The sequence below is a fragment of the Coenobita brevimanus genome, chromosome 71 (genome assembly GCF_032717465.1).
Source record: "Coenobita brevimanus isolate Jiangsu-jjx chromosome 71, ASM3271746v2, whole genome shotgun sequence".
In the NCBI taxonomy this organism is placed as follows: Eukaryota; Metazoa; Arthropoda; class Malacostraca; order Decapoda; family Coenobitidae; genus Coenobita; species Coenobita brevimanus.
This window is the reverse complement of record NC_137024.1, coordinates 30,235,724-30,253,234: the sequence shown is the minus strand read 5'-3', so window position 1 is coordinate 30,253,234 and position 17,511 is coordinate 30,235,724. Positions and strand designations below refer to the sequence as shown.

Genomic DNA, 17,511 nt, shown 5'->3' with positions numbered 1-17,511 from the left:
ATAGTCAGCCCTCGTTATAAGTCATACATTCCAGAACAACTGGTACTGTGCTGATGTTGTTGTGGTTCATGTAAAGGTACCAATACTGTTGCATGTGTCGACCTTGGTCACCTAATGGTGGCTGTCCATGCTGCTTAATATCCGGCAACCTCCCTATTTTGTCCCTTATCCCTGAGGTAACACTTTGCAACCTCGTCCCAGGTCCTTACTGGTCTGACTCTCACAATTCTACCCTCGATGTTCACACTTCTCACTTTCTGCGCCCTGTACAGTAGTTATCCTCAAGCCTCCCAACATGCTCAAATAATCTCAATCTACCCATTCTCATCACAACACCAATACATTTAAGTCCCATCCATCCTCTCAACTCTTCAATCACAATCCCAGCACCCCCAGGCCTTGCATTCAAGGCCGCAATACACATCCATCCAATCATTGTCATTTCTATATGTTTGAGCCTATGAATATCCTCTTCCTCTCCTGCCCAGGTCTCACTGCCATAAAGCATTACAACTAACAAATGATCCCTTTGCACGGAGGGAGGCCCTCTCAATGTTTGGAGAGGCAACAGCTTCTTCACTTCCTCCAACCACTCCTTCCCCTAACCACAAAGCTTAATCTCCCGCACATAACATGTCCCCAGATAAAAAACTCCAATCAATCAACAGACTCTCCAGCAAAATCAATCCTTTCATGCCTGACAACATCTACACATTCTCCCTGACACACTGCACACACAAAATCAGCATTAATTTGGGGTCTAATAACATCTCTTATGCAACCACCTATCACAAACACGCACATGACTGAGTTACATCCCACGCCCTTATGGCAAACTACACATGGCTACACTCTCTCTGCTTTGACAGTACCACACACCAGCCCTAGATACCATCACTTTTGTTTATCCACGTTTACTCTCAAACCCTTGTGCCCCATTCCAACTCTCCATTTCGTAAATCTTTCCTCTGCCTCCTTTTCAATCTCTGCCATCAACACCACGTCATCAGTACACAACATCTTCCATGAAGTCCATTTCTGAAGTCACGCAAGAACTTCAAGCACCATGACAAACAATAAAGGGCTCAAGACTGCCCCACAATGCTCACAAACATTTATGGCACACAACATCTTCAACGGAGTCCAATACTGAAGTCATGCAAGAACTCCAAGAAACATGACAAACAATAAGGGGCTCGAGACTGCCCCATGATGCTCACAAACATTCAAGGAAAACTCATCACTCAAATCTCCATTCACTCTCACCTGGGTGCTAGCACCCACACAAATAGCCATAACCACTTTAACCAGCCACTCCTCAATCTCATGCTTTCTCAATGCCCACTTCAATGTCTCCCGAGGGACTCTGTCAACGGCCTTTTCCAAATTAACACAAACAAAGTACAGCTCCCTTTTCATTCCTTCATATTTTTCTTGAAGAAGTCAAACAATGAATATGGCGTCAGCAGTACATTTGCCCGGCATAAACCCAAGCTGCATCCCATCAATATTCACTACTTCCTTTATCATACTTCTCTTCATTACCTTCATTATCTAGTCAAAAAGTTTTATGTTCATATAATTTCCTCTCTCCAGGGCATCACCCTTCCCATTATCCATATTTACAGCCACACTCTCACGATATTAAGTGATTTATGGTCAAATGCTCTGCCTATGAATCCAATCAATTTACTGGCTTTTTTCACAGCTTCTGTATATTGTTTGCTTGGTTTCATAACATTTGTTATTATAACTCCTAAGTCTTTTTCATGGTTTACCCTATCGAGTTGGACATTATTCATGCTATAACTTGCTCTTACATTTTTACTGCCAATGTTTAGCCCTTTGCATTTATTAATACTGAAATCCATTTGTCAAACTTGGGCCCAGTTAAACAGATGACCATGATCTTTCTGAACTGCCTGCCATTGCAGTGCTGTATCTGTTCTGTTACCTATTTTAGTATCATTGGGAAATTTTTAAATCTTACAACACAATCCTTCGTCAGTATCATTTACATATACAGTAATCCCTGTACTATCCGGATGCCCACTTTCCAGACACCCCACTTACCATTGGGACCCAAAAATGGCCAAAAAAAGAAAAAAATCCCACCAAAATCCAAAATTTTTTCCCAACCGTAATTTGAAATTGCCGAGCGGCACCGAACAGCTGTTTACACCACCTTAACCCTTTCCTCCTTCCCCCCTCCCCCCTCCCCTGTCAGGGTTGCCATTTGGGATTTTTCATTACCAAATGTGGGCCAATTTGGTAATGAAAAGTTTGTTTGGTAATGCATTAGAATAATGCATTACCAAATGGATTTTTCACACGTATGAAGATACACACGATGGAGATGGTGGATTGTTTGCTCTCTCTGATTAACTTCCTAGCCAACATAGTGTGAAAATAATCAACATGCTGTTAATTATAAGGAGAGTGATTACATGTATTTCCACTTGTATATATAATTAGTGAAAAATAAATGCTAGCTTTACAAATTTGGTAATGAATATTGAGGAGTTTGGTAATGTGGCCGTTGCAATCTGGCAACTCTGTTTCCCCGTTACCAACACCTCCAACAGTTACTGCCTAACTTCGATTGCGGGTAGATGCTAATCGTAGTGGATGCCACATGTGCTCATTTCTTGTGAATAAACAGTGAATAAACTGCAATACCTCACCACTCGACCACATGGGAATTTACAGTGTTGTGCAGTGTTAAGAAATTAGAATTTAGAGTGCAAAGGATTAACTGTGGAATGCAAATTGGCGGTTGAAACTGGCGTGGTGCAGTTAAGAACAATGTGCAGTGTTAGACATTTATACCTCACAGTGCAAAGAATTAAGTGCAGCACAACACTGGATTACTATACGTGCTTCAAGAGTATTTTCACCGCAAAGCCTTAGAGAAGGCGGCCACAGATGTGCTGTAACTACCCTGGCTGAGGTACAGTCACTTCTAATTCCTCATTCTTTGGTTCCTCTTCATTTATTTCATACTTTATGTCCGTTACTGGTGTGAAAAGGGTCATAAATAGGTTTAAATAGGTGCTATGCATGTCCAGTAGGGAGTTGTATAGGTGTTTTTCTGAGTCAGGCTAGGTTAGGGCCCATAAGTACAAGTCCAGGAGGCTGGGGTCCACTTTCCGGACGGGACCACTTTCCGGAAATGCCTTTGGCTCTATTACATCAGATAGTGGTGGGATTACTGTATTAAGAAAAAAATAGGACCTAACACTGAGTCCAGTCTGACTCTTTTTCATTTATTACAACTCTCTGCTTTTGTCTGGTAAGCCAATCATCTACCCAGCCAAGAACACTGCTGCTGAAACCATGTGCCTTTAGCTTCTGAAGAAGTCTTTTGTGTGGAACTTTGTCAAAAGCCTTTTGATAATTGAGGTAGACCGCATCAACAGATTTAGTCTCGTCATACGTGATCAGCATATCATTGAGAAAGTCCAGCAGATTAGTGAGGCAAGAGCGATTATTACGAAAACCATGTTGCGAATCTTTTATGAGACTTTGTTTCTAAGTGTTTCACAAACTTGTCTCTGACAAAAGTTTAAAGCAATTTGCAAACCACCAATTTTAAACTAATTGGACAGTAGTTTTCTGGTTGGGCTCTGTTGCCCTTTTTGAATATTGGGGTTACATTAGCAAGCTTCCATTCGTTTGGCACCTTACTGCTCTTAAGTGATAAGTTCAGAAGTTCAGATAAAGGCTTTGATATTTCATTCTGTAGTTCCTTTAATACATGTGGCGATATTTTGTCAAGTCCTGGTGCTTTATTCTCTTTTAATTTGCTTATTGCAAGCAGTATGTCATGACTGCTAACTGTAATATCAGTGATTATGTTGCTCTCTTCTATAGGAATGGGGGAAACATTAGGAATAGTATGTATATTTTCTGTTGTAAATACTGATGCGAAGAATGTATTAAGAATTATCGTCATCGTAGTTTCATCATCAGTGTGCTCTCCATTATCTGTGATTAAGGGACTGATTGATGGAGTTATTACCGATTTGCTTCTTATATAACTGAAAAATTCTTTGGGATTTGATTTACTGATACTTGCAATATGTCTCTCAAGGTTTTTCTTACTGCATTTAATTAATTTTTTGGCTTTTTGTCGAAGGGCATTGTATTCATTTTCATCACTTGGACTCTTTGTAGTATTATAATTCTTATATGCAAGACTTTTTGCTTCTAGACAATGTTTAATGTCGGAGTTCCACCATTTGGGTTTACAATTTTTAGCAGGCCTTCTGTTACACATTGGAATACATAACCTAACAGCACTGTTGAGAGTTTCTGTAAAAAAAAATTCCATGCATCACTGACATCTAAAGTTTCGACAATGGGATGACAGTCTCCTGCACCTGCAATTGCCTTTGTTAAAATTTGCTCTCTTAAAGTCGGGCACTTTCTCGCAACTGGCCTTGACACTGTCTTCACTGAATTTAATGTTAAATGTAACTATGCGATGATCACTTGTACTAAATTCTTCTCCTACAATAACATTACTCACTACATTTTCTGACTTGGCTAAGACAAGATCTAGGATGCTAGCTCCACGTGTCAGATAATTTACAAACTGTTACAAAGAACTTTCCTGCAAGTTTGTATATAGGTCTAACCCTGTGTGTGAGGATAGGGCTTCTCCCCATTTTGGAGTATAAAGTGGGTGGGGAATGGCTGGGAGAAGAAGGGATGTGAGAAGAGAGGAAGAAATCAGTAGGATGGAAATTGTGGAAGCAATAAAGAAAGTTAAAATGGGGAATGCCTCAGGAATTGATGGAGTGTGTGGTTAAATGCTGAAGCATGGGGGAGAGATAGTAGTAGAATGGATGTGGAAGATGTGCAGATTGGCCTGCGAGGAAGGTAGAGTCCCAGAGGATTGGAAGTCAGGTATAATTATTCCCCTGTACAAAAGAAATGGGGAAGAAGTGTGTGATAATCATAGGGGCAATTGTCTTCTTGGTGTAATACGAAAAGTCAATGGTAGGATACTTACTGACAGAGTTAGGGAAATAACAGAGGAATTAGTTGGAGAAGAACAGGGAGATTTTAGGAGGGGAAGAGGTTGTGTAGATCAGATATTCATTCTCAGATCTTTAGTGGAAAAGTTTCTACAGAAGGGAAAGAAGTTGTATGTGGCCTTCACGGATTTGGAGAAAGCGTATGACGGTGGATAGACAAGGATTTTGGAAAGTATTGAGAATATATGAGGCCCTGCACGCCACAAGGGGCAAAGCGCCACACCAACTGAAATCTGTTTTTTTTTCCACCAGCTGCTCCCTCAAACACTACCCTATCACTGCACAAGGTCGCTTCAGAGTTTCACTCTTACTGCACTAATCAGAAATGAGCAAAGCGACTTTGTACAGCCATAGGGTAGTGTTTGAAAGAGCAGCTGGTGAAAAAGAACAGGTTTCAGCTGGCATGACGCTTCGCCTCTTTTAACGTGCAGGGCCTCATATGTAGTAGATGGGAAGTTGTTGAAGGCTGTGAAGACTATGTATGAGGGTGCTAAGGCTGCAGTGCATATGGATAGTGAACTGTGTGAATTTTTCTATCTGAAGGTTGGATTGAAACAAGGATGTCATGTCCCCATGGTTGTTCAATCTGTATATGGATGGGGTTATAAAAGAGATACAAGGTAGGGCAGTGGATGTTGGAGTGGCCCTAGTGAGTGAAGGCAGTGTTTGGAAACTCCCTGTACTGTTGTTTGCAGATGATACTGTGTTGTTAAGTGGAGACAAGGGGGAACTGCAGGACTTGGTGGATGAGTTTGGGAGAGTGTGAAAGAAACGGAATTTAAAGATGAATGTAGGGATGAGTAAAGTTATGGTCTTCGAGAGAAGTGAAGTCTGTGAATGTACAGTAAGGTTGGATGAGGAGGAAATTAAAACTGTGAATGCATTTAAGTACTTGGGTTGTGTGATGAGTAAGGATGGAAGTTTAGTGGCTGAAATGCTTGAAAGGGTACAACAAGGAAGAAAGGCTGATGGTTCCTTGAAAGCAATGATAAGAAACAGGGAAGTGAGCATGGAAGTGAAAAAGCTACTACATGACAGTACTGTGATACCAACTCTAACGTATGGAAGTGAAGCATGGACCTTGCTGGAGGCACACAAGTCAAGAGTAAGAGCAGTGGAAATAAGTTACTTGAGAGGAGCATGTGCAGTCACATGGAGAGACAGACTGACAAATGATGATGTGAAGAAGCATTGTGGTGTGGATGTGGATGTGGTAGAAAGTGTTAGGAGAAACACACTGAAGTGGTTTGGCATGTGGATGTGATAAAAAGTGTTAGGAGAAACACACTGAAGTGGTTTGCCATGTGGAGAGGATGGACGATAAGAAACTGACAAGGAGTGTGTATGTGAGTGAGGCGGAGGCCAAGGATGAGATAGAGGGATGGAGTGGAGAGGTGGGAGCAGAGCAATGAAATGGCAGGGAACAGGGCAACATGGAGGCGATTTGTTCATGGCCATCCCTTACGGGATTACAGTAAGGCGTCTGGCAATAGACAGATTGATAGATCATTTCTAGGCATACCCTGATAATCAACAAATCAAAAACTGACAGTTCACTCTTTTAACAATAATGAATAGGAGACACACCCTGGAAACCCAACAGTTGTGCTTCACTTGCTTTGCTCTTCCAATGATCTGACCAACGGCAATTTGAAATGCATGTGATTCAATTCATGTATTTTTCAAACTTCCAAAAAGAAACACTGTATTATACACTGGATCAGCATGCATGCAGGATTCTCCTTACAGCATCATCATCTTTTATCTTCAGAAAAAATCATGGCCAGACACATTTATGCAGAAATTTAAATTTCAATCCACTTGCACCTCCACTTCTTCCGGAGGGAGGGCGGGAGGGTGCACCCTCATAGAGGCCACTATTGCCTGCGTGGAATTATGTACACACTGTCTCTGCAAGTGGTATGAGAGTGAGGGACTCAAATTTCTTTTGTACTTCCTCTTTTACTGAAGCTTATTATCTTTTATAACCTCTGGATTTGACAAGAAAATGAATAAGAGAGAGGGATGGAAGTAACAGGAGGAGGAATGGAACGACTGAGGATACGAGACAAGAGGACAAGGAAAAGTGGGAGAAAAAGAGAGGGGAAGAAAAGAGAAACAGAAAAAGTTGTGGTCTGTCAATGTGAGTTTTTGTAATGGAAAAACATACCTTGCATAAAGAGGACTCGTTTGCATGGTACACTGACTTACCATTTCTCATGGAACTTCTGAGGAAATTGCACTGAAATCTGACAAAACTAATATTCGATGACTGTCACAGGTACGCATTCCAATCGGATATTGGGACAAGTCTGTACATCATCATCATCATCATCCAATCCTACGTTGCCCCACGAGGAGAGTAGGAGCCCGGGGCTAGGCAAGTTGGTCCTGACATATAAGATGAGAGTGACCAGCCTCACTCATCCCTGAGTGGCATTATGTGAGCAATAAACCCCAACCACCCCTCAGATATAAACCTTCACCGGCTCAATCCGATTGGAGCTCCGTAATTACCCACTAAACCATCAGGCGCCAAAATTTAGTTATATGCTTACCAACCCAGCATCATAAATGGTTTCCTGGTGAACAGGAAACCATTTGGCTTGTCACTCACTGTAGAGTCACCCACAGGCAGAAGGAAGAGGAAAGAATGAAGGAAAGAAAGACAGAAGAGGGAATGTAAAATCACCCATAGGCAGAAGGATGAGGAAGGATTGAAAGAAAGAAAGACAGAAGAGGATGGAAGGAAAGAAGGATGGAGGAGAGGAAAGGGCAGACATCCGAGAGCAGTACTACATCGAGTTAGTGGATGGTGAGCGCCCCCACCTACCACAAATAAGCCTGTACACTACCGTAAAAGGTTAGCTGACTGGCTTCACACAGTGGTAATGATATAACCTGGCATGGTTATACAAATGTCCCTTGGTTTCCTCCCTATTGCTCAAAAGGGATACGGTGAACTGTAGGAGATGGGCAACTTCAGCCTGCAGTCCACTGCATTCAGATCCAGATGAACCTTTGGTAACAAGACACTCAAGGATACACAGGCAGTACAACAAGTCCTCATTTCAAGTTGCCTGATTTGACAGACACTTTGCTCTGAAATGCATGGGAAATAAGAAAAAACTGCTTGTTAAAGTTCCATTGCTACCTATAAAGCTGACATGCCAATTACATGTAACGATTCACATCTGCTTAACACTGTGTGGAAAGGGTAATGATATTCTAGAAAACATCCTTGACTTATAATAAGCACTACCTCTATTTTTTTATCCTTATCCCCCCCTGAAGCATTACCTGAGATGGCATGTTGAGCTAAATGGAGAGAGAGAGAGATTAGCAAATCAGGAAAGTGAAGGAGCATTGTGGTGTGGATATGGATGTGACAGAAAGTGTCAGAAATACACTGAGGTGGTTTGACCATGTGGAGAGGATGGAGTGAGAGACTAAATAGGAGAATGTATGTGAGTGAGGCTGAGAAGGGGAGAGAGAGGGGGAGACAGAGGATGAGATGAAGGGATGGAGTAGAGAGGTATATAAGAGGGGGGTACTCTGGGGGAAGGGCAGCAAAATGGCATGGGACAGGGCGACGTGGAGGCGATTTGTTGTGGCCACCCCTTACTGGATTATGGCGTCGGGCTATAGATAGACAGATATATCCCTGGAGACCCACCAATCATAAACATCACAGCAACTGTCAACTCACCTTAATGTATGAACACAGGGCATCGCCCTTGAAGTTGCCTTCCTTGTCACGATACAGCTTCACTTTAGGTCGGCCAGTGTCGGGGTGAAGAAGTATCATCCCACATTTCTGCATCAGTGTGATGAACCACTTCTCCGTCATATCATCCGGCAGGTTGCTCACATACACCTTGGTGTTGTTTGCCTCATCCATCTCAAACCATGCTATCATGGCATAACACAAAACAATTTATAACCATCAATGCCATCATCCTGACTTTACAGGTATTCCCCACCTAAGAATGGGGTGAGGCAGGATCTAGACATATGTGTCACAAGGGATGATGTACTGCTAATTACTGAGTCAGTTGTATCTTTTTATCATTCTTTGACTCTGAATAATAGTACTCCAGGCTAGGCCCTATTAAAGAGTGATACCTGCAGAGAAAGTCCTCATTATGATACAATTGTCAAATTCAATTTTAGAGACAAAAGAATCTCCAGAAACAGCCCTGCTCATCTGTCTCTCACTAAAAACTTTCAGATGCAGGGTGCTTCACTCCTACATACTTTTGTGACTTTACTAAGGTCACCTCACACCACCAATACACAAAATCACCCTCCTACTGTAAGAAAATGTTCTGCAAAGAGGTGAAGACAATAAGACAGGGTGGCAGTGAAGTTAGTAGGGGAGTGAAAGATAAAAATGGTAGATTACTAGTGGAGAAGGGAGAAAAAGTGAGCAGATGGAGAGAAAACTTTAACGAATTGTTGAACATAAAGAATGGACGTAATGCGAGTATAAGTGGCTGGGGAATGGCTGGGAGAAGGAGGGAGATGAGAAGACAGGAAGAAATCAGTAGGATAGAAGTTGTGGAAGCAATGAAGAAAGCCAAATTGGGGAAAGCCCCAGGATTTGATGGAGTGTGTGGTGAAATGCTGAAGCATGGGGGAGAGATAGTAGTAGAATGGATGTGGAAAATGTGCAGATTGGCCTGGGAGGAAGGTAGAGTCCTGGAGGATTGGAAGTCAGATATAATCATTCCCTTGTACAAAGGAAAATGGAAAAGAGAAGTGTGTGGCAATCATAGGCGTATTTGTCATCTTAGTGTAATAAGAAAAGTGTATGGTAGGATACTTACTGACAGAGTTAGGGAAATAACAGAGGAATTAGAAGGAGAAAAACAGAGAGGCTTTAGGAAGGGAAGAGGTTGTGTAGATCGGATATTAATTCTTAGATCTTTAGTGGAAAAGTTTCTAGAGAAGGGAAAGAAGTTGTATACAGTCTTCATGGATTTGGAGAAAGCATATGACAGGGTGGATAGACAAGGATTGTGGAAAGTATTAAGAATATATGGAGTAGATGGGAAGTTGTTGAATGCTGTGATGAGTATGTATGATGGTGCTAAGGCTGCAGTGCATGTGGATGGTGAACTGAGTGAATTTTTCTCTTTGAAGGCTGGGTTGAAACAGGGATGTGTTATGTCTCCATGGTTGTTTAATTTGTACATGCATGGGATAATAAAAGATACAAGGTAGGGCAGTGGATGTTGGAGTGGCCCTAGTGAGAGAGGGTAGTGTCTGGAAACTCCCTCTCCTGTTGTTTGATGATACTGTGTTGTCAAGTGAAGACGAAGGGGAGCTGCAAGGCTTGGTGGATGAGTTTGGAAGAGTGTGTAAGAAATGGAATCTAAAGGTGAATGTAGGGAAGAGTAAAGTTATGGTCTTTGAGAGAGGTGAAGCCAGTGAATGTACAGTGAGGCTGGATGGTGAGGAGATGGAAAATGTGAGTAAGTTTATGTACTTGGGGAATATGATGAGTAAGGATGGAAGTTTGGAGGGTGAAGTGCTTGAAAGGGTACAACCAGGAAGAAAGGTTGCTGGTTCCTTGAATGCAGTGATAAGAAACATGGAAGTGAGCATGGAAGTGAAAAAGTTACTGCATGACAGTATTGTGATACCAACTCTAAACGTATGGAAGTGAAGCTTGGACCTTGTTGGAAGGACACAAGTCACGAGTGAGAGCAGTGGAAATGAGTTATTTAATAGGAGCCTGTGGAGTCACATGGAGAGACAGGCTGACAAATGAGGATATAAAGAAGCATCGTGGTGTGGATGTGATAGGAAGCATTAGGAGGAACACACTGAGGTGGTTTGGCCATGTGAAGAGGATGGAGGGTGAAAGACTGATGAGGAGAGTGTATGTGAGTGAGGTGGAGGGGGGGAGAGGGAGGGGGAGGCTGAGAATGAAATAAAAGTATGGAGTGGAGAGGAATATGAGAGGGGGGGGGGTGTGAGTTGGGAGCAGGGCAAAGAAATGGCAGGGGACAAGGCGACATGGAGGCGAATTGTCTGTGGTCACCTCGTACAGGATTAAGGCGTCTGGCAATAGATAGATAGACAGACACTCCTACATCACACCACACCAAGGGAATTAACTGAAGAGTCCTGAAACTCCCTCATCTAGCTTTTTGTACTTGTTGCAATTCAACAACATATTAAAGTATAATTACCTTTTACACAATCATTATGCTGATCTGGTAGTTTCTTACAAATTACAGTATAAGATATATGAGAAAAATATTGTGATATTTTAGAATAAGTCCCTAATTTAGAGAGATGGCTACTTGTATATTGCTTCATCTTCATCATCATCATCATCATCCAGACCACCTTTCCTGCCTTTAAGGTGGAGTGAGGCATGGTCCAGAGAGCCAGAATGAACTTGAGAAAATGAGATACTAACCAAAGTTTGCCCAAATGAATAGGCCACACTCCCATTCAAGCTTCCGGAATCCTAACTCCACCTGATAGGTCAAAGACTCACTGGCACAGAGCTTCACATTCACCTATCCGACAAACTTAATCTCAAGACTGTCAAGTTAAAAAAGGGTACCAAGCCCTGGTCATACACTCCTCCTCACAAAATTCATTCACCCAGCTCAATCTCTCGTCTGCTTTGTAGCCTCAACAGCTTCCATTCCTCTCTTTCTCAAATACTCATTTACCATATCTATCCATAGTCTTCATGGCCAAACATGCTTTCCTTCAAACTTGCTCAGCTACACCATTTTCACTACTCTGTTCACACTTATTCCAGCCACATGACAAGACCATCTATGCACTCTCTCTTCAACTCCAGTGCCCACAGACTTCCTTGGACATCTTTCACAAATTCCATTACGGTACTCCTTATCCTATCCATACTCTGCATTCCTTACAAATTACTCAAATCCCATCTCAACCACTCTAACTCTTGAGTTTTCAGTTTCATGCCACACCACAGTTTCACATCCTTCATGCAAGCCTATTGCAGCTACCACACTCAGACCTCTGCTTTAGTACCAACCACTATCTTTCCCTGCGTCATTCTACCTTCCACATTTTTTTGTACATATACCGGTGCCTATCTTTTCTGTCACTGCACTGAGGTACTTAAACTTTATCACCAATTTAAGTCTCTCTACACTCACTGTAACAGCACACTGACAGTCGCCTTCTCTCTCAACAACCATCATTTTACTCTTAACTACATTTACTATCAGAGTGTGACACTCACAGACATCTAAAAAATACTCTGCACCAGCCTAGGAAGATCTTGTTTGCTATTACAATACCTATACACAAGAGACTGACATTATAATGGTCAGAGGCTGAATAAAGGAATGCTGGAATACAGAGAAGCTGAAATAAAAGGTATGAAGTTCAGTAGTAGGAGTTTACTAAAAAAAGAAAAAACAGTACAATCTTAACACTTCATCACTAAATGGCTCAGTCGGTAGAGAGGTGGCCTGCAGTCCTACCGGACCCAGGTTCAATTCCCCACTGGGCAGGGAACAGTTTAAGGATTTGAATTTAATAAAAACAAATTTTACTGATCTACCAGAAGACCCACCGACATGTCGTAAAAACACCCCCACTAACACCAATACACCATTCCTACATGAGACAGCCCTAGCATGTATTCAATATGGACGGTGGGTGTTAGCGCTGAAGCTGTGGCATGTAGAGGTGTATGGTATGCAGGAGGACTACTGGGCCTTGGGAGCAGGCTGTGAAGCCTATGACCAGAGTCAGACTATCTATCTATCTATCTATCTATAGCCCGATGCCCTAATCCTGCAAAGGGTGGCCGCAGACCAAACACCTCCAAATAGCTCTGTCACCCACCATTTGACTACATTCCTCCCAACTCACCCCCCCTCCCTCATATACCTCTCAACTCCATCCCTCCATCTCATCCTCAGTCTACCCTTCCCTCTTCCTCCCTCCACCTCACCTACAGTACATACACCCTCTTAGTCAGTCTTTCATTCTCCATTCTCTCCACATGTCCAAACTACCTCAGTATATTTCTCCTAAACTACTCAACCACATCCACATCCACCCCACAACGTTCCTTCACTTCTTCATTCGTCAACCTGTCATTCCATGTCACTCCACATGCTCCTCTCAAGTAACTCATTTCCACTGCTGTCACTCTTGACTTGTTCCCCTCTTGCAAGGTCCACGCCACACTTCCATACGTCAGGGTAGGGATCACAATACTATCATGCAGTGACTTCTTAACATCCATACTCACCTCCCTATTTCTCATCACTGCTTTCAGTGATCCAACAATCTTCCTTCCCTGCTGTACCCTTTCATGCACTTCATCCCCCAAAGTTTCATCCTTACTCATCACACTACCCAAGTACTTGAATGCACTCACATTCTCCATATCCTCACCATCCAACCTCACTGTACATTCTGTGACTTCATTCCTCTCAAATACCGTAACTTTACTCTTGTTTACATTAACTTTCAGATTCCTCCTCCTACACACTGTCCCAAGTTTATTCACCAAACCTTGCAACTCCCATTCATCTTCACTCAACAACACTGTATCATCAGCAAACAGCAACACCGGAATCTTCCAAATCTCACCCTCATTCATTAGAGCCACCCCCACATCCACTGCCCTACCTAGCAACTCCTTTACAACCCCATCCATGTATATATTAAACAGCCATGGAGACATCACACAACCCTGTTTCAGTCCAACACTGAGATCAAAGAACTCACTCAGCTCACCATCCACTCGCACCGTAGCCTTAGCTCCTTCGTACATACTCTTCACAGCACTCAATCCATATATTCTTAATACCTTCCACATACCTTGCCTATCTATTCTGTCACAAGCTTTCTCCAATCCATGAAGGCAGCATACACTTTCCTTCCCTTCTCTAGATACTTCTCCACTAAATATCTTAGAACAAATATCTGATCTACAAACCCTTTTCCCTCCCTAAATCCCCCTTGTTCTTCTCCAACTAGCTCCTCTGTCATATGCCTAACCCTATCAATGAGTATTCTACCATATATTTTACCGGTCACACTAAGAAGGCAAATATCCCTATGGTTACCACATACTTCTCTCTCCCTTTTTCCTTTGTATAAAGGAACAATTATACCTGATTTCCAGTCCTCTGGAACCCTTCCCTCTTCCCAAGCCAATCTACACAACTTCCACATCCACTCCACAACAATCTCACCCCCATACTTCAGCATTTCACCACACACACCATCAATTCCTGAGGCCTTTCCCAACTTCATCTTCTTCATTGCTTCCACTACTTCCGCCCTACTGATCTCTTCCTCCCTACTCTCATCTCTTCTTCTCCCAGCCATTCCTCAACCACTTATACTCGCATTGCTCTCACTCTCTACATTCAACAAATCCTCAAAGTGCTCCTTCCATCTCCTCAATTTCTCTTTCTTCTCCACCAACAATCTATTATTCCTATCTTTCACTCCCCTACTATTTCCCCTTTCACACTGCCTTACTTTCTTTACCTCCTTCCAAAACAATTTCTTACTCTCCCTTCATTTCACAGTCAGATTCCTCCCAAACTCTTCTTCCACTTTCTTCTTACTCTCCTTCACCAGTCTCTTCACCTCCCTTCTCCTGCTCATATATACCTCTCTCTTCTCTCTCTCATCTTCTCCCCTACCTCTACTCGCTAACCATTCACTATATGCCTTCTTTTGTTCCACAGCTCTTTTCACCTCATCATTCCACCATGCTGTCCCTTGCACACCCTTGCATCTCCTCCTCACTCCACAAACCACCTCACATGCTGCACCTATCTCTTCCGTAAATATCTTACATACGTCTTCCACCCCTTCCATCTGTTATAGCTCATACCTTCCCAATCTTTCTTCCACTATGCTCTTATACTCTGCCATTTTCTCACTATCATGCAAATTCTCCACTCTTCTCACAGGAGCTGTTTCCTCCTGTCTTCCCCTTCGTCTCCTCAACCATTTTCTTTGCAGCTTTACCTTGGCCATCACTTAGTGATGGTCCAAGACTCCATTCCCCCACCCTCTCCACACTCTTGCATCCAACACTTGTCTTCTCATTTGCTCATCCACACACACGTAGTCTATCATTGCCTTTCATTCAACAAGTTCATCATCCAACCTCCTCATTACTCTCCATGCATACTGGTGGATCATCTTATGCCGAAAGTAGGTGTTGGCTATTGCCAACCCTTTACCAGCACAGATGTCCACCAAAGCACTACCATGCCCATCTACTTCAGCTGGCACACCCCACTGACCAACCACTCCAGCCACTCGTACATTTCCAACTTTGCCATTCATGTCTCCAATCAAAAGCACTCTCTCACTCCTCTCAAATTTGTCCATACATGCTTCTACTCTCGCCAAAAACTCATCTTTCACTCTTGCCACTCAGTCCTCTGTCGGAGCATACACACATACACTCGCCCACGCTTGTATACCTACTTTCATCCTCACTCATACAATCCTTGCACTCACTGTTCCATACTCTCTTACATTCTCCTTCCACTTCTTATCATCAGACATACTTCCTCTCTTGCCCTCTCATTCTCATTAACACCCGCACATATACCTAAACCATATTCCCATTCTCTCACCCTTTCACCTTTCCATTTAGTTTCAGTCAATCCACATCTATCCACTCTTGCATCCTCAAGCACCTGAACAATCTCTCTCTCTTTCACTCCATTATTCACTCCTCTCACATTCCACGTTCCCACCCTCAGAATGTCCTTTGTCCGTTCCTTAGTCATCAACGTATGGTCCGTCCTGGTCCGAGGCGCTTTATTCGCTTGTTTAGTTAGTTCTTTTTACGGGGTGGGGCACTAACCCACCACCAACCCTTTTAGTCGCCCCGTACGACAAGCAGGGGGCTACAGCACAAATATTTCCAAAGACTCTTTTGCCACTCAATACTGATCCTTCCCATTACTCAATGCCTCTTCCCCACTTACCGGTACTTACCCCTCCACTCTGTATTTCCACCCAATATTTGGTCTTCCTCTCCTCACTCTTCCATAATCATCATGATCACTAGCATACCCCTATTCCCCACTAACTAATGGCTTTGGTAGGATCAACCAAAAAATAAACAGAATAATAATAAATAAATAAATAAATAAATAAAGCAGTGGAAATGAGTTACCTGAGAGGAGCATGTGGAGTTACATGGAAAGACAGACTGACAAATGAGGAAGTGAAGGAGCATTGTGGTGTAGATGTGGATGTGATAAGAAGCGTTTGGAGAAACACACTGTGGTGGTTTGGCCATGTGGAGAGGATGGAGCACGAGAAACTGACGAGGAGAGTGTATGTGAGTAAGGTGGAGGGGAGGAGAGGGAGGGGGAGGCCAAGGATGAGATGGAGGGATGGAGTGGAGAGGTATATGAGAGAGGGAAGTGTGAGCTGGGAGCAGGGCAATGAAATGGCAGGGGATAGGGCGACATGGAGGCGATTTGTTTATGGCCACCCCTTACTGGATTAAGGTGTCTGGCAATAGATTGACAGACAGATAAAAATAGATAAAAAATTACAGTATCTGCAAGTTACTGCAACATCTGCAAAAGAATTCCAAAACTGGTATATTACAAAAATAAAAATAATCATCCATGCAAGTAAGTCTTGTTTATAACTCACCTCCAAAGAGGAATATTCCAAATATACAAGGTCTGTTCAGAGAGTATCTGACCTTAGGCTCTCAAAAAATAAATATCTAACCTGTTGTGCTAGGAGATTAATCCCCATCAAAGATGGCCCCTTCTGACTTGACTCATGTGGCCCAGCATCCTTTTCACTGCCTGAAACAGTTCCCATTGTCAGGTTTCAGTATTGTCTGCAGATGCTTTGTCACATTCGTCATGATTTCTTCCCTCGGATAAACACTGCTCAAGACACGTTGAAGTGTGCAAATCACAGACTTTCTGAAGACTAGTATCACTGCAGATTAGTCCTGGGTGAATGAGTACAACCCAGAAACCAAAGCACCGTTGTCCCAGTGGAACCATGCAGTTTCGCCTTGGCCAAAAATAGCAAGACAGGATTGCAGCAAGGTGAAATGCACTCGCATATTGAAAGATTTTTCCAACTACCGTGGCATTGTGCATAACGAATATGCACCAGATGGTCACACTGTCAACAAACATTACTACCTTGACGTTATCCGTCATCTGTGACGCTATTCGGCAACAAAGATCAGACCTTTGAAAAGCGGTAAGTTGGAAGCTGCACCAAGACAATGCCCCTGTCCAGTTTTCTCAACTGATTTAGGAATTTTTGGCAAAGCACAACATCCCGCAGGTCTAGCAGGCTCCCTATTCACCAGACATGGCTCCATGTGACTTTTGACTATTCCTCAAGCTCAAAACTCTGCTGAAGGGTTCCCGATTTGAGACAAGAGATGAGATCATGATGAATGTGTCAAAATATCTGCAGGAGA

At 42.8% G+C, this 17,511-nt stretch overlaps 1 protein-coding gene across 1 annotated transcript in view; it reads right to left on the bottom strand.

Annotated features, from left to right (window-relative positions):
- Positions 1-17,511, bottom strand: part of barc (RRM1_TatSF1_like and RRM2_TatSF1_like domain-containing protein barc) — a 129,991-nt gene that overhangs the window by 30,285 nt on the left and 82,195 nt on the right. The window contains exon 4 of the mRNA XM_080277978.1: positions 8,752-8,954. Within this exon, the coding sequence (XP_080134104.1) occupies positions 8,752-8,954 (203 nt within the window). The remainder of the gene's footprint in view (positions 1-8,751; positions 8,955-17,511) is intronic.